The sequence below is a fragment of the Vombatus ursinus genome, unplaced genomic scaffold, assembly GCF_900497805.2.
Source record: "Vombatus ursinus unplaced genomic scaffold, bare-nosed wombat genome assembly UNPS02014171.1, whole genome shotgun sequence".
Classification (NCBI taxonomy): Eukaryota; Metazoa; Chordata; class Mammalia; order Diprotodontia; family Vombatidae; genus Vombatus; species Vombatus ursinus.
The window spans coordinates 4,199,527-4,224,717 of NW_020953949.1; the positions used below are offsets into that span (position 1 = coordinate 4,199,527).

Below are 25,191 nucleotides of genomic sequence, written 5' to 3' on the forward strand. Positions count from 1 at the left end.
GCCAAGCAGAACAGATTTGAAAGTTATATATTGATAAGGAAAAGCAAGCTGTATTTAATAGAAATTAACAACTTAAAGTTCAGTCTTCTTTTTCTGCTCTCCTTTGTATATGGAAATGCTCATTTTACTTGGGTTCAAGTTCAGAATTATTTTTTAAAAAAAGAATTAAAAAAAAGAGAAAGAAGTGGGTTGGAGGCAATGGAGAGAAGCAGAGGTCCCTCTGGCTGCTACTCAGTCTTAGCAGCCAGTCTCATCAGTTTTTAGCCAGAGTGGGAGGAATTAATCCTCAACTTCTGATTCTCATCATCTATATCAGGAGCTTACTGGGTCACAGATGAAGGGATCAATAGGTTTCCTGCCTGTGTACCGCCTTCTGTGTGGTATGGCCAGACGGTCAATCTCAGTACTCTCCTCTGATTTCTCTACCCCAAAAAAGCCTGTAAAAACAGCCCCAGACGTCAAAGATGTCACCAAACTATAGACTTAGGAATAGTGTGTGCTTGAGGCTTCTGTCTCCATAGCTAAACTCATGATGCAGGCGCTGTGTTCTTCTCCACATCAAATATTTTGCAGCTTTTTTTTAAATCAGCTGGAGTACACTTGTACTCTGCAGTCATATAGCACAAGTATCAAAAGAGCGTCAACACTTTAACATAGCAAGGATAATTATCCCAGCATTCCAGGTAATCATCCCACAGAATCAATGACAGCAAATGTTCAGTAACAATATGCATAGGAGGCATTGTGTAATACAAACCATCACTTGATAGGACACTTCAGTGACTAAATGGCTGAATTACATGCAGGACATTTTACGTTCATCTATATAGTGTTCAGGCAAATCACCATAAATTGGAGGAAAAAAAAAACCTGTGAGGGGCAGCTACGTGACACAGTGGATAGACTCAGGAAGACCTGAGTTCAAATCCAGCCTCAGACACTTGACACTAGCTGTGTGATCCTAGGCAAGTCACTTAACCCCAACTTCCTCAACAACAACAGCAACAAAAAACAAAGAACACGCATACCCTTTGGAGCAGCTAGGTGGCTCAGTAGATAAGAGCACTGGCCCTGGAGTAAGGAGGACCTGAGTTCATATCCAGCCTCAGACACATAACACTCTCTAGCTGTGTGACTCTGGGCAAGTCACTTACCCAATTGCCTCACAAAAAAAAAGAAAAAAAAACACTAGCTAGCTTTAATATCAACAGGTTTATAAAGAATAAATCTAAGTATGAACAAAACAGTACATAGCTAATAAATTTTTATTATACTAAAAGCATTATATAAACATACAACATAAATCAGTAAATATATTAAGTTACGTGCAAGATACACTTTACGTGGGCAGTCTCTAATGTTCCTGGGCTCTGTGTGTAACTACTTCTAGTTCACTGGTAGCATCGTGTTAATCTGGGTACAGTTTGAATGGGTCTAGCTCTCTTGTGACCTCCTGACCTCTCTGTCCCTATAACTGAGCTGGCTGATACTATGAGCTGATTATCTTCATCATTATGCTGGCTGTCAGCATTTCCTTGCTCTGTAGGTTGTCTCTGTGCCTAGGAATCTCTATAGGTAAAGTTGTAGACAAGAAAAGAGTTGCGTCTTGGTTCAATCCTCTCCCTCTGTGTGAACTGAGATTCCTGTCAGTTTGAGGCAGAGTGGTTGGGTAACAGCACACAGAGCCACCTTCCCCAGAAGCATCACTGTCAGAGCCAGAATCTGGTTCATGTAGTTTTTGGACAACTGATAGGTGTTCTCTTTTGCTCAGAGACCACTAAAGTCAATTCCCATCAATTCTTTGTACCTACTCATCAGAAAGTCCCATTAATTCTTCTTTGGGCAGTAAGTGGTTGCAGTGAATTGTCTCCAAAGGTTTCCTCCACTCCCTAGGGCTACTCTGTAAACCACCAAGTTGCCTACTCCCTCAGTATCTTTGTATGGTTCAGCTTTCCGTAGATCTGCCAACTTGTGGGTCCCTTGCCCGTCAAAGGCTCTCTCTCCTTGCTGGAAGGCTTGACAATAGACTCAGGCATCATGCTACCTTTTGTTTCTGTCAGAGCTCTGGGCTGGTTGTGACTAGTTGATAGCCATTTTTCAGCTTCTCTCCCCTGAGAGATGTGCTGGTGGTAGGTGTCTGCATCATCTTGAACCTATGACACTACAAAGCGTAAGTCAGTAGATAGGCAGAGTTCTCAACCAAATATAAGTAAATACGGTATAAGGCAGGAACTCTTATGATATACACGTCTCTTTTCTTCTCTAGTTCTCTGTACAGCTGTATGGATGGTCAGAGTGTTGCTTGCAGTATCTTCCTAGTATTTCTGATAGATTAGAATTGGTTTCAGTAAGTGCTGATACTTCAGTGAGAATTTGTAGACTTGGACATGCCAAACCTTCAGTGTCCCACCTTCCTAGTGACACCAGCAACTTCTTTAGGGAACTTCAAGATCATCTTGATCTCTCCCAGGTCTAGGTAGTCCCTGTTACTCCATCTTCCAGTTTTAAACTCATTCAAAGTCTATATAAAGATACTTTCCTCTGATGTCTCCGATAGAAGGATTAGGGTGGTAATTTGAGACCTACTGTACCTATAGGGGGTCCTGTGAGTCCAGATGAAATAAACTTGTAAGGAATTGATGATGATGATCTATGATTACTACTTTCAGGATCTGGTGTGACCTTCTCTTCCGGCACGATCTCTTTTTCCCAGTGCTAGGCAATTTTCTTATTAATTTTGAACCTTGGAGATTCTATTGTGTCTTTCCGCCTTTCCACCATCCAAATAACTCTTTGCCTAGATTCAGAGTTGAAAGCTCTTCATTGTTGAGATAGTGTGTACCAGATATATTAGGTGAGGGCTGGTTTGTCTCCAACTCAAACTGCAATGGCTGCAGCAGACAGATTTCTAAGAAGCAAATTTCTCTGGGACCATCCATTTCTTTTCTGTTATCTTTTTAGTGGCTTCCTTATCTAGGCTTTGAAGGTCTGAGTCATGTGCGTTGATAATTTATTTGGGAATCAGGTCAGTAGTACTTGCTATAAGTGTCCTTTGATTGTCCCTGTCAAGTAATTGCATCATATTTAATTTCTACCACCACCCCACCACTCCCACATATCATATTAGACTTCAAGGTCTCTGTTCCCTTTTTTGTTTACCTTTACAAGAACAGTTTTCTTTTGTTTTGTTTTTTCACTGTTCCATCTTTCTATAGGCTTTTGCTGTTGAATCTTCATATATAATAAGACTCCTTTGCTTTGCTTCCATGACCCACACTGGAGAGGATGTACCTTAGCCAGTCAAGATTGAAACCTTTTTGCCAGAGGCACTGTGGTCCTACATCTCTGTTAGTATTTACCTCACTTCAGTTAACTGTGCCAGCAGGAGCCATGACTTAAGACCAATGATGGGAAGGCTCAGGGTAATATATCAGAAGGCTCTGTGTATTTGTTTCAGTCTGACCTCATCTGTTTTCTCAGGTCCTTCCATACCTCTTTCTATTAGCGTCTGTAATCAAAAATCCAATCTGGCTATAAATTGAGAAGGTTTTTCATCTTTATACTGAACAGTGGAATAGATAAATACAATATAAACTTCCTGTGGGTTTTTACCACAACAATATTATATCTTTAGATTTTGTAGATATGCTTGCCACATGATTCTAGGGTATATGGCCATTAGGCCCTGCACACGGCTGAGAGCTTTTCCTTGAAGACTTTCCATCAGTATGATTCTCTTTTCTGACTCTTGCGCTTGCCAGTGCTGTGGTAGATCTGATGCTTGGCAAATCTAATTCTTCTCTTGTTCTGCTGAAGGCCATTATTCCTGTCCCATAAAGATTCCTAATTTGGATCTGATATGTCTCTCTCATATGAGGTCTGGCATTAACCTTACCTACAGGAGAAGTGTTTTTTCTCAGAATTAAGCATGCCTCTTAATTTCTTTTTCCATAAAAGCTTCTACTTTTTAAAGCAATTCCATATCCTCAGAGAATGGCCTGCAGAATAATTCCCGGGTCCTATTTCCTGCTGTACAACAGGAATTTTTGAATGATCAGATGGATCTGGTAACTTAGCAGTGGTAATGACTCACTTCCTGAGTTATTTCCCCTGTGAGCTTTTGCCTTATCTTGCTCAGGCCCAAGCCTCTATGCCACTTCCCTGCTCTCTACTCATCATGTTCCATTCTACTCCCACCCCCAGCACAAAGATACTTAAAATTAAACAACTGAGACATAAAAATAGAATAAAAGTGAAAAACACAAAATTCTTCTTAACCAGCATCAACAAAATCTAAACTAGGAACCGGCTCACTTCAGACTTTTCACTAAAATCCCAGTGTCACAAGAGAGGCTTAAAATAACCTTTTAAAAACAATAATAAAATAATAAAAACATTAATTCTAATAATAGTAGAGAAAGGGGGGGGAAGGAAAAGAAAAAGAACCTTTCAAAAATCACTTACCCAAACCAAAGTTCCTTCACATAAGGAAGGGTATGTGTTCTTGGTTCCTGCTTATAGGGCTTTGTTTCCTTTGTGGCACGTTTACAGTCGGGCACCCCATGTGTAGCACAATTACCCCTTTAGGAAACTTGCCCTACCTGGGCTTGGCTCACTTTTGCCTCAAGGTTATCTCACTTAGGTCTTGGGAAATTTGGAGGTGGGGGGGGGGAGGGAGAGAGAGACAGAGACAGAGAGAGAGAGAGAATGAATATGTATATCAATCTCCTGTTTATGGAAACTTGTGCTTGCCTAGGGGTATGATATACGTATACCTCCCTTGCTTTTGGGACTTCCACATAGGATCTTCCCTTTCTCCTGGTACCTAAATTGTGCTTAAAAAAAAAAGGGTAGGGATTCCATCTCTCTTTTCTCTACAGGAATCAAAACCTCTTCTCAGATCTTTATCCATTACTATTCTTAATCACAGCAGACAAGGATTTAATAACTACCTAATATTTCCTTTATGTAAAGAGGAATCAAATCGTAAGTAATAACGATAATGGTGAACAATTGAGGAACAATTCATTTGTAAGGAAACAGCTTCCTCCAACAGGGAATACACTTAGCACCTCCCTCTCCCATGACAAAGAAGTACCTGAAAGAAATTGACTGCCGGATTAATGGAAAGCCTTCTTTCACCTGTGGTGGAAAAGGGACAAGGAAAGCTCCCTCTGGCTGCTCTACAGTCTCATAAGCACAACACAGCACTTCTCACTTGTAACTCCAGTTGCTTGCAGTGGGCGCTTGTGAGGTTACAGATGAAGGGGGAGACAAAGCATCCTCCCATCTTTTGTAAACAAGATGGAAAGTCTCACTCCTCTCTTACAGCTTCTCATAGGTGGAATGCTCATCTCTTATCTTCCTTGGCCTTCTTCAAGACTCAACTCAAATCCTGCTTTCTGTAGGCTGTCTTTCCCAGTTCCACCCACCCATCCTCTGTTAGTACCTTTTCTCTACTCAGTATATATCTTATCTGTACATAATTATTTACATGTTGTCTCCCTCATTAGACTATGAACTCTAAAAACCAAGGATAAGATTTTGCTTTTCTTTATATCCCCAGCACTTAGAACAATGCATGTCACATAGCAAGTGCTTAATAAATGCTTTTGATAGACTAAATAATTAGTTGTGCTAATTATTTTCCTAATGTTTATTTTTAAAAGAATAAATTTAATTAATGTATTTTGATTTTTTTTTACATCATCAAAATTTCCCCAGTGTCTCTCCATCTTCCTCTCCTAGAGAGCCCTCACACGTAACAAATAATATTTTGGGTGGAAAAAAAAGGAAAGAAAGAAAGAAAGGAAAAAAAGCCCAGCAGAACTCATCAATACATTGAAAAAAATTGAAAATATATGCAGTACACCACACTTGGCGCAAAGGGATGGGGTAGGGTTGTCTTCTTGTATCTTGTCTTTGTTTATTCGTGTTCTTTGCAATTTTACAACATTCACTTCTGATTTTTTCCATTTATAGTGTTGTAGTCTTTCTATATATTGTTTTCTGGTCCTGCTTATTTCCTTCTGCATCAATTCATGTAGATCTTCTTCTTCTCTGTATCTGTCATATTCATTTGTCACAGCACAATTATATTCCACTGCATTCATGTGCGACAATTTGTTTAGCCATTCCCTAACCTATAGTCATCCACCTTGTTTCCAGTTCCTTGCTATCACCAAAAGTGGTGCTAAAAAACATTTTGGTGAATATGAGGACTTTCTTACCAGTGGCCTCTTTGAGGTATAAACCTAATAGTGGAATCTTTGGGTCAAAGGGTATGGATATTTTAGTTAACTGATTTGCATAATTACAAATTACTTTTCAAAATGGTTGTACCGACAGTTCCACCAACAGAGCTTTAATATGCTTGTCTTTCCACAGCCTCTCTAATATTGACTATTTCCATCTTTTATCATCTATGCCAATTTGCAGAGTGTGCAGAGTGTGAAACATTAGAGTTGTCATTATTTGCATTTCTCTTACTAATAGTGATGTGGAGTTTTCTTTCATATGATTATTAATAGTTTGCAATTCTCCTCTGAGACCTATTTGTTCATATACTTTGGCCACTTATCAATCAAAAGCCATTGATATAGCATTAAAACTATAAATTAACTTTGATAGTTTTATCGTTTTTATATTGACACAGCCCAGCCATGCTCTGAATATTCCTCCAGCTAGTTAGGTTGTTCTTTGTAACTTTAGAGAGCAATTTGTAATTGAATCTCCACAATTTTTTTGTATGCTTTAATAGATTGATCCCCAAACATGTATTTTGTAGTCATTTGGAATGGGATTTCCCTTTTTCTTATTCTCTCTTGGACTCTATAAGGTTTTTAAGTTTTATCTCTTATAAGTTTATAAGTTTTATCTCTTCTGTACCCATCTTTATGCTTTTAATTTCCTTCTCTTGTCTTATTGCTGTTTCTAGCATTGGCAGAACTGTATCAAATAACAGTAGGAAGAGTGAGCATCTTGCTTTACTCCTGTATTTACTGGGAAAATTTCTGCCATATCCGCATTGCAAAAGATGCCTGTTTTTGGTTTAGGTAGCCATATTTTATGATATTAAAAAGGTCCCTTCATATATATACTTTTAAGGTTGTTGTTGGTTGTTTTTTTTTTTTTAACAGAAATGAGTGTTGTGCATTGTCAAAGACTTTTCTGCATCTATGGGAGATAATTATGTGGTTTTGGATGTTTTTGCTTTTAGTATATGTTAAGCCATTCTTATATCTCTAGTAGAAGTCCAACTTGATCATTATGGGTAATTTTTTTTGTATATTGCTACAGTTTTTGCTAAAATCTTTGTATCTGTATTCATTAGTGACTCTACAAGAGACTGCATTGTTAACAGTCACACAATTGGCTAAAGTGTGACTGAAAGATATAGCAAACATAAGATCTCAGAGTGCATATTTTTTATTGCTTATAAAAAGGCATTTGAAGGGGCACCTAGGTGGCACAGTGGATAGAGCACTGGCCCTGAAGTCAGGAGGACTTGAGTTCAAATCCAGCCTCAGACCAAACATTTGACACGTACTAGCTGTGTGACCTTGGGCAAGTCACTTAACCCCAGTTGCCTCACTTAAAAAAAAAAAGGCATTTGATTCTACAGAGTAAAACATCACATGAAGGGCTGTCCTCCAACAAAATGTATCCCATGCACTTATCAAAATCATATGATTTCTTAAATAATTAAACAACCAAAGTATTTTTTTTAATGACCCTCTTCTTACTTATGTTAGACAATGTATGAAATAAAGAGATGCATGTTTTCTCTGTTCTCTACCGTGATGGAAGATATTCCATTAAGAATCTAAATTGAGCTAGAAAAAACAAAAACAAAATTCATCTTGAAGAACAAAAGGTCCAGAATATCAAGGGTAGGAATTAAAAGAAATGCAAGGGAAGGTGGCCTAGCTGTACCAGATCTTAAATTGTATTGTAAAGCAGCAATCATCAAAAGTACTTGGTACTGGCTAAGAAATAGAGTGGTGGATCAGTGGAACAGGTTAGGTATGCGAGACACAATAGTCAATGACTATAGCAATCTACTATTTGATAAATCCAAAGACTTCAGGTTCTGGGATAAGAACTCACTATTTAACAAAAACTTTTGGGAAAACTGGAAAATAGTATGGCAGAAACTAGGTATAGATCAACATCTTACAACTTATACCAAAATAAAATCAAAATGGGTACATGATTTAGATATAAAGGCTGATACTATAAGCAAACTAGGAGAGCAAAGGAATAGTTTATCTGTCAGATCTATGGAGAAGGAAAGAATTTATGACCAAACAAGAGACAGAGAACATTATGAAATGCAAAATGGATAGTTTTGATTACATTAAATTAAAAAGTTTTTGCACAAACAAAACCAATACAACCAAGATTAGAAGGAAAGCAGGAAGGTGGGAAACAATTTTTACAGCCAGTGTTTCTGATAAAGGTCCCATTTCTCAAATATATGAGAGCTGAGTTGAATTTATAAGAATGCAAGTAACTTCCCAATTGATAAATGGTCAAAGGATATGAACAGGCTGTTTTCAGAGGAAGAAACTAAAGCTATCTATAATCATATAAAAAATGCTCTAAATTACTATTGATTTAAAACAACTCTGAGGTACCACATCACACCTATCAGATTGGCTAACATGACAAAACAGGAAAATGATAAACCTTGGAGAAGTGGGAAAAATAGAACACTAATGCATTGTTGGTGGAGTTGTGAACTGATCTAGCCATTCTGGAGAGCATTCTGGAACTATGCCCAAAGGGCTATAAAATTGTGTATACCCTTTAACCCAGTAATACCACTTCTAGGTCTGTATCCCAAAGAGATTATTAAAATGGGGAAAGGACCCATATGTATAAAAATATTTATAGCAGCTCTTTCTGTGGTGGCAGAGAATTGGAAATTGAGGGGATATCCATCAATTGAGGAAAGGCTGAACAAGTTGTGGTATATGAATATAATGGAATACTATTGTGCTATAAGAAATGATGAGGAGGCAGACTTCAAAAAAACCTGAAAAGACATATATGAACTGATGCATAGTGAAATGAGCAGAATCAGGAGAACATTGTACACAATAACAGCCATGTTGTGTAATGACTGGCTTTGATAGACTTGGCTCTTCACAGCAATGCAAGGATCTAAGACAACTCCAAAAGACTGAAGATGGAAAATGCTATCCACATCCAGACAAAGAACTTAGGAGTCTGAATACAGATGGAAACATACTATTTTCTCTCCTTTTCTTTTGTTGTTTTGTTTTGTTTCTTCTTTCTCATGGTTCCTGCCATTAATTCTAATTCTTCTTTATGTCATGACTAATGTGAAAATATGTTTAATATGAAAGTATAAGTAGAGCGTATATCAGATTGCACATCATCTTGGGGAGAGGGAAGGACAGGGTCGGGGAGAAAATTAAAACTCAATCTTATGGAAGAGAATGTTGAAAACTAAAAATAAATTATTAAAAAAAGAATCTAAATTGAAAGGAGATTCCACATAAATGGTGACACACTCCAGTTATTCTTATTGTGGATGACATCATGCTGATTGCATTGAGGCCTAGAACACTGTACAACATCCTAAGTGAAATCCATAATTATGCAAAAAGAGTTTGGTTTAACTCATCAACCAAAGAAACCAGGTAGATGAAAAATGCCTTTGTTCACTTGGACAGACAACCCATAAAACTGGTCCATTAGTACTTATACTTGTGCAGACACTGTGCTTGAGCAGTGAGCTAAACCCAGATTTGAACAGGAGGACGAAAACATTCTACCCCTCCCATCACCTCACATCTTTGTTTAAATGACTCTTATCTGCCATGCCCCTAAAGAAGCATTAATTTATCTTGTCCTTTTCTCTATTAAGGATCCTTTTCTAGGATGATCTAGACTCTGACATACCTCCCTCACTGCTTCATAGGCTTGACCTGTACATTAATTATTTTTGTTCTTACAATGAGATTTATTTTTCCTTCTGTTACCCAGACCAAGGAAATGAATCCCCACTTTTTCCTCCTAACTGCCTCTTTTGGGGGAGACCGTTGCCTTTGAAGCCTCATTTAAATATCAATTTATGAAGGAGGAATCCTAGTTGAGTAGTAAAGAGCAGGTGATCTGGTGTGGTAGAAGGAGCCCTAGATCTGGAATCTGAAGATTGAGGCTTAATTCAGCTTCTGCCAGTCACCACCTGCAAGCCCTGAAGCAAGCCACTCCACCCATATAGACCTTATTCCCACCCCCCACAATTAAAAAAAAAATGAGGGGATTAGACCATCTCTTTCAAATATATGATCTTATTAATTTCTCCAAATTCCCAACTCTTTTTCTGCTCTAGGATATTTCCTATTTCTCCTTCATAGGCTTCACTCCACAAATATTCTCTTATTTTTTCCAGTTCAATTCGATAAACATTTATTAAGCACCTACTATGTACCAGGCACTGTGCTAAGTGCTGGGATACAAATAAGAAAAAGAAAGATAGTCTCTGCCATTAAGGAGCTTACAATCTAATGAACATAGTAACTTACAAAAGGAAGCTGGAAAGGAGGAGAGAAGCTGCCAGGGGGTACTCGGTGAGGACACATATTGTTTCATGGCATCCAAACCAATTTATTGAGCTGCTGATGTAAAACAGAGTTACCTGGAAAGTTCAGAAAATTCAGAGCCCCTTATAAAGGAAGGTTTGGGGAAGAGTGTCTTGTTCTACCTTCTAGCTGTCTAATCAAAGGGGAGAGGCAACTGAGAAAGTTGAGAAACCGCTGCGTATCAAAAACTGAGTCATTCAGCATGGTGATGAGATTTCAGATGATGAGCTTATCCTGGGTAAGGCATGATACTCCCTGGAGTTGAAACCAAGTAGAGCTGCTGATGGAAAACTGACAGTTACCAATGACCCTCAGGGAAGGTACAATTTCTAAAAGGCAAATAACTTTATCTCTTTGCTAATCCTAGATAAATATGGTTCAGGAATCATCTCCTTCACTTCCCTTACTATCTCCTCATTTTTATTGTATGAACAATTTTTACTTGTGATGCTCCATTTCAAGAAATATTAATTCAATTATTCTTCCTCCTCCTTCCTCTATCCCTCCACTAGAGCACTTTTAAAAATCTCCCTTAATGAGTTTAATCATAATGGTTCTCTTTTTTTCTCACAGTAATCCCCAAAACAGGTGAGGGTTAGATAACAGATTTGTCTCCTCATAGCATTTAAACATTATTTCTGATAGATAATGGATTTGTCTCCTCATAGCATATAAATATTGATATATCTGATGGGCATTTTCATGGTCTATAGACCTATTACCTTTCTTAAGTTTCTTTTGTTGAATTTAGAATTTGTATGTCAAATGCTCCACTGACCTCTGTTATCTTCAGTCAGAATGATTCAAATTCTTTCTCGCTAGTTAAAATCTATCTTTTATCATTGATTTGTCTTCCTACTTAACTTTCTACAACATATTATTTCAGGGGCTGCAAATTAATTTGCTTTTTAGAAAATCATTTCAACTTTTTTTCATTTCTCATAATTGGTAGTTTTATGCACTTTTAATCTTTTCCCTGTGAAGGGCCTCTTCCTGGGTGCTTGCAAGATTTTTTTGTGTAAAGTTGAAATCTATGACTTAGCACCTACATAGATGGTAGCTAGGTGGCTCAGTGGATAGTGTGCTAGGCTTCAGGTCAAGGTAGCCTAACTTCAAATCTGGCCTTAGATTGCCCCCTAGCTTTGTGACCAGTCACAAGTCACTTAACCTCTCTTGGCCTTATTTTTCTCACTGATAAAATAGGGATGATAGCACTTTCCTCTTGGTTGTTGTGAGAATCAAATTAGTTAACATACGTAAAGCACTCTGCAAACCTTAAGACATTGTATCAATGCTATACTGTTTTTGGGTGAATTGAACTCTTCTGGTATGCTCTGGATTCTATAGATCTGGATTTTGTCCTCTGGTTCTAATCCCTTTTGGACAGTTTATGATTTCCTAGAGTATGGTATTCAGGCTTTTGGTTTTCTCATGTTCTTTTGCAAGACCAATAATTCTCAGGGTTTTGTTTTGTTTTATTTTGTTTTGTTTTACCATATTCCATCTCAAGTTCATTTGCTTTGGCTTGTAGAAGCTTGAAATGTTCTTCAAATTTTGCTTTTTAAAATTTTTGTTCTGATATGCTCTCTCTATGTATATTTGAATTTCAAACTTGCCAATGTCTTTCTCAACATCCACTGCATTTGTAAGAATTCCCATTATACAGTTTATTCTCTCATTGGCTTTTTGAATTCTTGAGACCTCTGATTTCCATATTTATTTTCCTTTCTTCTTCCTTTAATTCCTTTATTGAGATTCTAAACCACTCTGAAGTTTCTTGATGTTATCTCATAATCATTTCAGGAGGTCTAGTTGTTACGGTGGCTGTATTTTCTCTCTCTTCTAGTGGTTTTGCTTTTCTTTCTTTTATTCCATAATACATATTCATTGTATTACAATGTTGTTCACTCATTTTTTTTTAGTCTCTTTGCTAATTTTTCTGGTTTCTTTTGTGATAAATTGTGTCCATTTCTTTTTGTTGTTATTGTTGTTTCTCTTACTTTACTTCGTACATTTCTTGATATTGGAGCACCGGTAATGAAAGTAAGCTAAGCTTTGCCACAACTTCTCATTCAGCCATCTTGCTGGAAATCCCTGATAGTGTTTTAAGAACCTTGTTTTTATTGCCTTCATTGAGGAAGGTCCTACAGAGCTATTTCTGAATAGTATGCCAGGCTGGAGTATTTTGTTAATAGTTTTACTTTGGAGAAATTGTGAGCAAGCTCATTTGGATACCCCATCACCTAAATATCAGGACTTAGGACTAAGAACTAATTTGTTTTCTTCTTTTCTAGATTTTCTCTCTCAAATCTTGGAAAGGTCATAAAGGTGTTAAGGTACTAAACATAAAGGTTTTTTGGGTTTTTTTGTAATTTAAAGCAAATACATTTTATGGCTATTCTCTGGCTTATGGTCCTTAAAATTCAGTGTTCAGTGTCATATTAATGAAAAGACATTGGCAAAATAGGTAAGGGAAGATTAGTCTATCTTGCTGTAGAACTCTCTGTAGTCCCCTAGTCCACATGCACCTATAAGGAAGATACTTGTCAACTTCATGTGCCTCTAATTTTTCTTAATTTACATATTATGTCAAAATTTTCCAAGCCAATTTGGTTATGGAACAATTTGGGACTGGAACTATATTGATGGAACCCATAGATGCTGAGTGGAAGGATGAAATCCAGAAAGTTTAATAGTTCTAGAATAAATGGTATGTAACAGACCAGCCCAGACTCAGGCCAGTCTTGTACCTTAGGTCTAAGACCAGAATGAAATTAATCATCCATAGAATATCTAACAGTTAACCAGAAGAGATTTACCTAGCCATAACAGGGGAAGGATATTCGAAGCAAAGAAAAGTGACTCTTCAGTTAGGATACAGCATTGATACAGGTGACTACAACTTGTCCATGTTGGTGTTGGCATTGCTGCTGGTATGTGAGCCAAAAGTCTGGCAGGACCAGGTGATGATTGCTCTGGCTTCTATTTTAAGGACACAAAACTCCATCACTAACTGGAACCTTTAGTTCCCAGTTACATTTCAAGGACAGTTTCAATACTTTTTAAGGAAAAACAAGTCTGTCTTGAGTGGTGCAACTTCTTAGGATATTGAACCCACCATGTGAGGATTGTGGAAATTTAAGAGCAAAAGAGGGAAAAGGAGATACAGTACAAAGAAAGTGTGACATATGTGTTAGGCACAAGAAGTGAGGGGGATCATAATTATGTGTATGGAGTCAGGAAGACCTGAGTTTAAATGTGGCCTCAGACACTTACTAGCTGTGTGACCCTTAGCAAGTCCCTGAGAGAAATGATTATTGGATAGCCACTTATTGGGGAGATCCAAGGCTTTTTCCCCTCCTATTTCCTCATTCTCTACTGGTCAAGTCAGCATCTGAAGAACATCACTGATAATGAGATTAAATTAACTTTCTCCTCAATCTTTTTCAGACTCCACCCAAGTGGGGAAGCCCATTGTCTTCTACTCAGGCTTGGGTGGAAGGGTAGATCCTTTGTCTAGAATTCACAGGGGCTGGGCATGGCATGGGAATAAAAGTGACATAAAGTTATATTCCTCAGCCCCTCATTAGAATAGACCCACTTCTCATTATAATATTCATTCTTCTCATTAATTGTTAACCAAGAGCAGAGTTGATTGCCACCTATCTGGAACACCTACTCTTCTGAGGGCAGATAAGCATCAAGAAGCCACTATGATCTGTCTTTGGAATTCGAGAGTGCCACTGATTCCTTTTATTAATTATCTGCTGGCAATAATTAATTAATAATAATCAAATGAGTTGCACTGTAAGAAAGACAGAACAGCAAAATATAGACATTGATCATTCCTGAGGCAAGATGAGGACAACTTAGTGCTTCTCATATATTCCATCTGATCACCAATGTAGATTTGCTTTAGTTCCCAAGAAGTCCTACCTCTCTCTTCTTCCCACCTCCTGCACACCTTCAAAATTTCTAATGGCATGTCTCTTTATATCCACTGAATCCCCGTTTGGAAAAAGCTACATTAATTTCTTTGTCAAGAGGTATAATTTTTGAGTTTCAAACTTGCCAATCTCTTTCTCAATGTCCACTGCATTTGCAAGAATTCCCATTATACAATTTATTCTGTCTTTTGACTTTTTGAACCAAATTTTATAGTTAACTGAAAATTAATTTGTAAAGCATTTATAAATGTAAGGACCTGCCTCTGGAACACTCCTTAGCCCATTATGTTGGTTGACCTCATCACTTAATTTCACAATCATAGAAATTTTTTGTTTTGTGTTACATGCTTGTTGTTATTATTTTCTTATGTTTTTTCTCATATATTCACATACATGTAAATTGATATAAAATTTATATTTTACAAAAGTTTAGAATTTTACCAATTACAGATCTTCATTCACCAGGACAGTTAGGCAGCTATGTCAGCATACTTTGAAAAACAGTTCATAGAAGTACAAAATGAAAACTGTTTCTGATAATTTCTGTTAGACAGAATTAGTTTAGGATTAAAAAAATTTTTGCATGAATGTTTCACAGGTAAGACCTATTAGAATATATACTCAAGGTTACCTCCATACCACAGTGAGAATCAGAGTTGGACTTTGTCTTGATAGTTGCAGGAAGCTTGCAATGGATGTCCTTGCTCCAGTTTTCCCCTCCCCATAACATTTGCGACATAGCTGCCAAAATAATCATCCTAAGGCACGTGTCAGTCCATACTCAAAAAACTTTCAGTGGTTGCCTACTGCTGCTAGGTAAAAATGCAAATCTCTCAACCTTGCTTTTAAGATTTTTCACAATTGAGATCCAGCCTGTCATTTCAGACCTACTTTACATTTGACATTACCTTTCATGTATTAAATATTCTAACCAAACTCTAAAACTGGCTGTTTCCCATACTTGGCATTCAGTCTTCTACTTCCATCTACACAAATTGTCCCCCCGTGTCTTAAATAAACTCCTTCTTCATCTGTGTTCCCCAAATCCCTATCAGACAAAATAACGTGTATATTGCTTTGCAAACCTTAAAGTGCTATAAAAAAGCAAGTAGTAGTTGTAGTAGCAATAGTAGGAGTAGGAGTAGTAGTAGCAGTAGTAGGAGTAGTAGTAGTAGTGGTGGTGGTGGTGGTGGTGGTGATGATGATAGTGGTGGTGATGATGATAGTGGTGGTGATGATGATAGTAGTGATGATGATGATGATGATGATGATGATGATAATCTGCCTTTAACACTCAGCTCAAGGACTCTTGCCTGTTGGTCATTCAAAGGATCTGGTTTTGAATCTTAGCTCTACTACTTACTACTTGTATGACTTTGGCTTTTCTGAACGTCTGCTTTCTCATATATGAGATGAAAGAGTTGGAATAGATGATGTCTGAGGTCCCTTCCAACTCTAAGTCTGTGATCATGTGATCTGAAGACTTACTCACTCTTCTCATTGTTAATAGCCCCTGCAGCTCGTATTAGTTCAACAAACATTTATCCAGTGGTTACTGTGTACCAGGCATCATACTAAGCTGTGGAAATTCAAAGAAAGGGAAAAACATGCCCTCAGCGAGCTCACATTCTAATGGCGAATATAACGTGCAAATAACTATGTACGTGCAAGAGATAGACAGTGTAAATGGGAAGAGTATTTATGTATCTGTGTACACACTGTATCCCACCAGTGGAGTATAAGCTCCCCCAGGGAAGGGGACTTTTATGTTTTTCCCTTTTCATCCCCAGGTCTACCACATAGGAAGCACTTCATATGTTAATTGTCAAATTGAAGTAATCAGTTATAAAAATTTAATCTCAAATTGTTCTTAGATCTTTTAGCTAGAAGAGTAAACCTGAACTGAATCTTTAGCTGAAGGCTGTGCCATGGGCAGTTAAGACTAGAAATTATAGAATAAGTGCTAATCTGCGTTGGTGGAGGGAATCTCCTCACTGGTACTTTTCTATACAAGAGATATAAAAGATCTGGTCACAAAAATTTGGAATTCAGCAGATATTTGAAGGGCTAGTCCTTTCTATATGTCTATTAACTGTTGTGTTCCTATCCTTTGAAATTTTGATTAGCAGCTTTAATATTAAACATATTTCTGATTGTATATTTTTCTTTCTTCTCCTTGCTTTCTAGTTCCAGGAAGAATCCATGCAACATTTCAATGCCAAATTTTAGCAAAAAACCAGCAGACCTCATTGGCCAGGAGGTGATACTCGTTTGCTTTCTCCTGCTTTTATTGGTCTGGTTCCTGAATCGAGAGTTTGAAGTCAGTTACAGGCTTCACTATCATGGAAGTGTGGAGGCTGATCTTCACCGTACCAAAATCCAGAGTATGAGAGACCAGGCTGACTGGCTGCTAAGAAACATTATTCCTTATCATGTGGCAGAGCAACTGAAGGTTTCCCAGAGCTACTCTAAAAACCATGATAGTGGAGGGGTAATCTTTGCCAGCATTGTCAACTTCAGTGAATTTTATGAAGAGAACTATGAAGGAGGCAAGGAGTGCTACCGAGTCCTAAATGAACTGATTGGGGATTTTGATGAATTGCTGAGCAAACCAGATTATAACAACATTGAGAAGATTAAAACCATTGGGGCCACATATATGGCAGCCTCAGGTCTGAACACCTCCCAGTGTCAAGACAGCAACCATCCACATGAACATTTACGAACCCTTTTTGAATTTGCCAAAGAAATGATGCAAGTTGTGGATGACTTCAACAACAACATGCTCTGGTTTAACTTTAAACTTAGAATTGGCTTTAACCATGGACCCCTCACTGCAGGGGTTATTGGCACCACAAAGTTACTGTATGATATTTGGGGAGATACAGTGAATATTGCCAGCAGGATGGATACTACTGGAGTTGAGTGCCGCATACAGGTGAGTGAAGAGAGCTACCATATCTTGAACAAGATGGGATATGAATTTGACTACAGGGGGACAGTAAATGTGAAGGGAAAAGGTCAAATGAAAACCTACCTTTATCCAAAATGCATGGACAGTGGGATTGTGCCACATCACCAGTTATCTATATCACCAGACATTCGAGTTCAAGTAGATGGCAGCATTGGACGGTCTCCAACAGATGAGATTGCCAACTTGGTGCCTTCTGTTCACAATTCTGACAAGACATCTTATGGTTCTGATAGTAATACACAGGCTAAGGATGTTCACCTATCTTCCAAGAAGCCTCGGAAAGATCCAGTAAAAGCAGAAGAAAGGTGTAGATTTGGCAAAGCCATAGAAAAGAGTGACTGTGGGGAAGGGGGAGTTGAAGAAGCCAATGAGCTAACCAAGCTAAATATTTCAAAGAGTGTATGATGCAGCCACAAAGAGCTAGCTGCATGAGGTGCTCTATCCATAGAAACACAATAATATTTACAATTTGGCTGTTTTTCTTTTCAAGAGACACATTTCCAGTGCCTAGGTGTTATGTTATCATTCAAACCCTGACTTCTGTGTGGATCATGGATGTTCAGGGTTCATTTTCATCCATCCCTTTCCCCTCACTTCCCCTCCTTGAGAAGCTTCCCACCTCTTTCTGTAATTATCTTTCAGCAGTGTGGAGGATAATAAGTGCCTTCAGGTATATTCCATGGCCTTGAAGTCTAGGTACAGAGGCCATTGGTGAAATCATGGCTTTGGGTATCAATTGCATTTTAAAACAAAAGCTGTGGTTAAGATATCATTTTTATTGTTGTTTCTCACAAGACACTTTTTTTGGCTAATACAACTCTTTGAGATTTGTTTATTTCTTTGTGTATATATAATAATGTTTTACAATCATCATCTGACCTTTCTATGTAAAAACACTTGCATTTATGAAATTGATATAAAAGTGCCAATAATGTACTGAGAAGGGACGTTAAAGGAAAGAGAATAATGTGTAGTGAGCTGGGAAAGGCATTGATTCCACAGTGGCTTGTCCTTTAGATAAAGCCTGTAATGTAGCTGTGGTGATTCCATCCTCTTTTGCAAATGCTTTGAAAACACACATATGCCACTGTGTGTATTGGATGTGCCACTTTGCTTATACAGTGGTTTTCAGACTTCATCTGCTTTCAGGGCAACCTTCAAAGTGCAAATAGATAACAAAGCATCTTCAGTCTGGGCTATCCAGTATCAGAGAAGCCATTTTCACTGTAGTGAATCCCTACTCTTAAGGGATTTTCAAGTTCAAAGTTAGTATCTTTGAAGTGTGTCTAAGAGAAGAACTTAAAATAAATGTCTTAGGGTTGCATTTATTTATTTATTTATTTTCAGTAAATGTGATTGGGTTGGAAATGGATTTGGGGATAGGGGTCTTGATAGAGGGAAATAGATTTTGCTTGCAAAGAATATAATATAACAATAATCAGATGTCCGTTAGTATTTCAGCCACTTAGCTACCAACCACTGTGAGGACGTTGAGCAGTATTTACATCAAAGCAGGTGTAGATTCCAAGTCATCAAATGCATGTTGAATCTGAAAATCCCAGCTTCCCATTTTGTATGGAACGCTACTCTTGCCCAGTGCCCTTAGGCTTTGTGTTGTGGTACATTGTTGCACTCTGGCATTCTGCTGGCTTTCTGCTTGCCCTCTTCACTCACCACAGGTATTGAGATCAAAATGCTTTCTCCGTTCCATTTAAGGATGTATATAGAAAGAGCTTTCATCATGAGCTAAGAAGCACAGGAACTGGTCACCAATATTAGTACTCTCTTTGTTTAGGCAAATTTGAATCATTTCTTCTTTTCTTTATTATTTCAGACTAGATGACCTATGAGGGGGCAGGGAGGGGAAGCAGCGAAATGTGTTCCTTTAAGCTAGCTCTTACCTGTTTTAAATCTAAAGAGTTCTTCCACTATACCATAAAATGAAATAATTTGTACAAAGTTGAGTTGATCAGCCTAAGAAAATATGGGAAATCTCCTTACACAGTCACATTTAATTGTTTTACTGCACCTTGAATTCAAAGTTCCTTAAGAACTGAACTCAGATTATAGTTTCTCTAATTGCTGTTAATATTTCTGAGGCAATACTAAAATATAGTTCATAAAATAATTTGAGAAAGCTACTTCTATATTTAAGATTCCATATATGATTTACCATCAACATGTCACTCCATTCAAATACTATTACAGCTGCCCTTACCAGATCCTCGGTTCTCATAATGTTGTTCGCCACTGAGTGAAATGTTGACTATGATCATCTAACTCACAGCTCAGGTTTAATCATAAAGAATACAAAGATGGGTACCCACTAGTACAGTTTTATATCCATAATGTTTGTTTTGTAGGGCGATAACACCATTATCAATAACAGTAATATTTTCCTTCAGGTTTTACCTGTCAATTTATTGGTCTTCCACTATTTGAAGGAAGTGTAGTTGTTCAAATACCTCTTGCCTGTAAAGAATGTATTCTTCCCAAAAAATGCAGAATTTATTTTTATTTCTTAAGAAATAATAATAATAAAAGACTATAATTTATTGATGAATTGCTGATCTACTTTGGTAGGGGGAGCTTCCACAATCCCTACATGGATGGAATCACAGGTCCAGACCAATAATAATAATACTAATAATAACTCAGATTTATATAAGATTTTCCTTACAACCACCCTGTGTAATAGGTGGTATTAGTTTTATTATCCCTGTTTTACAGGTGAGGAAACTAAGGATCAGGGAAATTAAATGACCTGCCCATGGTTGTTACATAGGATTTAAGGTAGGATTCAAACCCAGGTCACCCAACTCAAAGTCCAGCACTCTGTCCATCATATTACATCACCTCTCATACTAAGTGAAGTTTTTCTTCTTTGTGGAAATATTCTCCTCTTGAGAGTATTTTATTCTCTCAGTATTAAAGAGAGTGAACATTTTAATCTCCTCTTCTCCTTCATTCCTTAGAATCTAAAGTCTCTGCAGTAACTAGTAGCTAAAATGGTTGGTTAGCTTAAGTTCTACCCACTGTAGCTGCTTGAATCATCATAATATACTCTAGTAAGTTATTTATCTTTGTGTTTGCTGATCTGTTTTCAAACATGTTTCCTTCTTCACAAAGAAACCAGGTGTAATGGAGAGAGTGTTAGACTGAGAGTAAGGAGAGAATGAGGTCTGCGTCCCGCCTCTGACGTTAGCTGTGTAACCATGAGTGAGTCACATGAGTTTTCTAAGTTTCTTTCAGTTTACTCATCCGTAAAATGAGAATAAATGATACCAATAGTACCTATCTAATGGGACTGTGATGAGACTCCAATGGGACAATATATATAAAAGTACTTCACAAAACTAAAAGACTATGTAAATGTCAGCTAGTATTATTTTTACAAACTTTTAAAAATTATCATTCATGAAACTAGTAACCTACAAACAGAAAAGAAGGGTTCATTGGCACCTGGTGATCTGAAAGGATGGTTTAGCCTAAAGTTTATAACTATGTCTTCCAGAAAAGTTATTCTGAGCCTACTTAAATAGCTAGTCTGGGCAACTTTTCCACGTCCCTAAGTCACTGTTCTCTTGCACAGAACCGGAAACCATAGCTTACTTACCTCATTATGTCACCACAGAATCTAATTCTATTGGCAATCCCATTGAGCAAATGGTTCCTGTAGGTGAGCATGCTTCCAAACTTTGAACCGAAGTGCTAGTAGCTATTCCTTCATTGGATTGTTCTTTGGTGTGGTTATGATTATGCCTTATGAGTCTAGTATCAGAAGCAATAGCTTCTGAATATGTACCAACAGTTGCTTATGATTGCATTTGATAACTATTTTCTTCTTTGCCCTAAGTCAGATAAGGTGTAGAATCAAAGCAAGAAAGGATATCAGAGAGCACTTAATTCAACCATCTCCTTTTACAAAGAAGGCAGCTGAGGCACAGGACAGAGGGAGTGACTTGCCAAAGATCACATGGTTAGTAGTCACATGGCAGAGTGGGACTTTGAAGGCAGGTTTCCTGATTCCCAGTCCAAGTGTTCTTTCCACTATGCTAACCTTCCTGTTCTAAGTATCTTAATGAGTTTTTCATAGAATAAGTACAACATTTCTTTCTATTTAGAAACTAGATTTTTTTTCCTTTACAATTGAAATACATTTATAAAAATCCCTGAATAAATCAAATATTTTCAAAGATTAAATCCAGAGCACCTGTGGTGACTTGATTGGCTTTAGAAGTTATATCTTGAATTGCATGCCTCAACAGGACTTGGAAAACCAAAAGCCATGTGTGTTTCACACATTACACATTATACATTGGCCATGATATTTACTTTTTCCTAAAAATACTTCCTTGTGTGCATTATAGATTTTTGAGGTAAGAATGTCAAAGAAACATCAAATGTTTCCAAAGTTACTCTGCGCCTTGAATCTGCATTGCAGCCAACAGAAGCAAATTCTGTTTTGTCTTTTACTCTTACATGTGTATTTTTTAAAATTCATTCTTATCATCTCCAGTTTCATCCACTGAAGAACCATACATTCAAAATACACTTAAATCTAAATATTCAGCATTTGGCATGTCTTCCTTGAAGTGACTGGTGCTGTGGTAGGTATTAAGACAATATTCTTGCGCTTTCTGCTCTCTGTGGCTGAAATAACAGGCCAATTTTCCCCCTCAATACTTAAAAAGTATTTTGTAAAGAAGATAAAAAAAGGTTTGTGTGTCAGACAGTTTTTTGTTTTGTTTTGTTTTGCTTTTAACAGGCATACTTACTTTGGTTGGCATTGGCCAAGGGATGTTTTATTTCTAAACATATCTTTAAGAATAATAGTACTTTATAATCATGTTACACAAGAAAATAATACCTGTGGCATTTCACTATTATTCCTAGCTCCTCCCCCTACCCAAATGGTAACAGTGGTTCACGTTTAACTAATGCCCTAAAGTTTACAAGGAGTTCACAGCAATCCTTTGAGGTAGGTCATACAAATATTATTGTCTTCATTTTACAGTTTAAGAAACTAAGACTCCAGAAAGGTTCAGTAAGTTACCCACAGTCACACAACTAGTCAGTAGCAGAGTTAAGAGTTGAGCCCATGTAGTCCAAGGATGATTTCATTCACATGCAGTCACACTATAGAGAAACTTACAGCCAAATATAGCCAGGAATCGTATAGCGCCCCCTTGTGAATTGCTCTGTGGTATTTCCATAGGCCTTTCTCTGGTGAGTCAGCAAACACTTAAGGAAACCCCAATGTGTGAAAAGAGCATTTAGATGCTTGTTGAGAGAACTATTGAGTGGAAACAGGGTCATAGGCCCTCAGGGACTTAATAATTTGATTGAGAGAGAAGGCATCCAACTGATCATCCTTTGAACACTCAGCATCTATTGATTTATTGATAATGACAGAAATGGCATCTTCTGTTAGGTCTCCCTAAGAATCTTTTCAGTTAGGCCTTTTAAAGATTTATTGCAGAGGATGTCAGTAAGCTTTTTCTCTTACTCACATTCTGGTTTACGGGCCTGTTGCCCAAAAAAAGAACTCCAAGAACTCTTAGAAAATCTCATAGATCTAGAGAGGTAGCCACTGATTTGGGGTAGACCTCATTCATTATTCCTTCCTCATTTACCTGAAGTTTTTGGGTTTTTTTTAAACTCCATGTTGATGCTTTTTCCCCTACTGGAAAAAAAAAACTATTCTTGTATCCCAGGACCTAGCACACTGCCTTATACATAATAGGCGCTTAATAAATCTTTGTTTAATTGAATTGACCCCACTTGGAATATAGAGCCAAAAGACTAGGAAAAGCAAATTGACTAGAGGAAAAAAATAGTAATTAAGAAAAACATACACATACACACACATATACACATATGTGTATTAAAGTTTAAGTCCCCCAAAAGGTCTCCATCTATAAAAATTTTCTTGTGTAAAATTATTTGCTTCTAACATATTTCAAAAACTTTGTTATTGACTTTTAATTCCTTTGAAGGAATAGTAAATATGGTCTACCCCAAATCATAATTTTGGGAAAATTCTAATTATTGCTGCTCTTCTAGTATAAACTAGATTAAATGTGAATCATGACGTAAAGTAGGAATAATGTATAGTTTTTTTCTTTTGCTTAAAATTAGATTTTTGTACTTTTTATCTCAATTATCTAAATGCTTAAAGAGCTACCCAGCAAACTTACAGTTTGGCAATATTTACTCTAAGCACATAGTAGGAAATTAATCAAAGTTTTTCCAGTAGGTGAAAGATGGAGTCAAGTGACATGGCTATTCTTTGTATTCAGGATACTTAATTTAGTAAAGAGACCTGAGTTTATTGTGAAACAGGTAGACTAGAAACCATACTTTAAATGTATTTACTGTTAAAGGATCTTGCTGTCTACTGAAGAAAATGCAGAATTTTCTGTTCTTACTAAGTGAAAAGTGTCAACTTATTAACTTTTTCGACAGTGCCCTAATGTCTACCATATCATCTAATAGTGGCTTTGAGATCATTTTTTTTTTCAAAAACCTGTGGTTAGTCTTGCAGGATTTATTGTATGGCAAAATAGCAGTAGATAAAGGATATTTAATGGAACCAGTGCCACCAAAACTGATGTCCAGGCTAATAAAAGAGCATATTTCACAGTTTTACCCATAAGCCATAGCTTTATTTAAAAGCGAGTCTCACTTGAAAAGGTGCAATGTATGATCTGTGAACTAGATGGATTTTCTTCACGATGAGAATCTTTCAGGAAAAACCTTCCTTCTGGCAAGGGGCCCATCTCCTTTCTCTGCAATGCTATGGTTAGATGACAGAGGTCTCTGCTTTGCCTACAGAGGTATGTCCTGATTTCCAGCAATGTTTGAGTACCCGCAATAGGATTTTAACATACTCCTATTAGCAGTTTGGGTTCACAACATCTTGATATGTTATGTCATTAGTTTGTTTTGGGAATCTGTGATTTACTTTTTAAAATGTTCCTTTTGGGATCTATAATCAATCATGTGGAAAACTTCAAGATAATTGTAACTATGTGTAGTAAATGTGGTTCCCACAAATTATTCAGCAGCATTCTCTTTTTCATCCCATGTCCATAATGTCCCAATCACTTGATTGCCAAAGAAAAAATTGTCATATAGGCTAAGAGAGAAAGTAGTATTTTCTAAAGGGACAGATATGACATGTTTATACAACTCTTAAAAAAAAAGTAGTGTAGGAAAATATGAACAGCGAGTAGTATTCAAGGAAAAGTAAGTAAGGTAGGAGAATACTATCTCAAATCTCAGAGAAGTTATACTGGGGGCAAAACTAAACCATGCCAACCAATGCCATGCCTTCTTCAACACAACTCATTTGTCACTACTTCATATACATATTCTTCCCAATCTTGCAGCCAAACCTCTCAAATTTGACTCTTGTAGTACTAGGCCTTTTTAACTTTCACAAGACATGCCTAATACTAGAGCATAGACCCTGTGTGCTTAATAGAGTTCTGACTTCCTATTGTGCCCTTCCACTTGTCCTCTGTGAGTCCTACCCTAAATACTCTACTGTGATCAGCAAAATAAAATTACACACATATACACACCCCATACCCAAGGAAATATTCATACCAACAGTGACATACATTGCTGACTTGGATTTCAGCAAGAC

The 25,191-nt window shown here is 37.3% G+C and overlaps 1 protein-coding gene across 2 annotated transcripts in view; it reads left to right on the forward strand.

Annotated features, from left to right (window-relative positions):
- ADCY9 (adenylate cyclase 9) overlaps positions 1 to 20,215 on the forward strand; it is a 178,112-nt gene extending 157,897 nt beyond the window's left edge. For both annotated transcript variants that reach the window (XM_027859742.1, XM_027859744.1), the window contains exon 10: positions 16,751 to 20,215. In XM_027859742.1, coding sequence (XP_027715543.1) covers positions 16,751 to 17,942 — 1,192 coding nt within the window. In that variant the 3' untranslated portion in view covers positions 17,943 to 20,215. The remainder of the gene's footprint in view (positions 1 to 16,750) is intronic.
- The last annotated feature ends 4,976 nt before the right edge of the window (positions 20,216 to 25,191 follow it).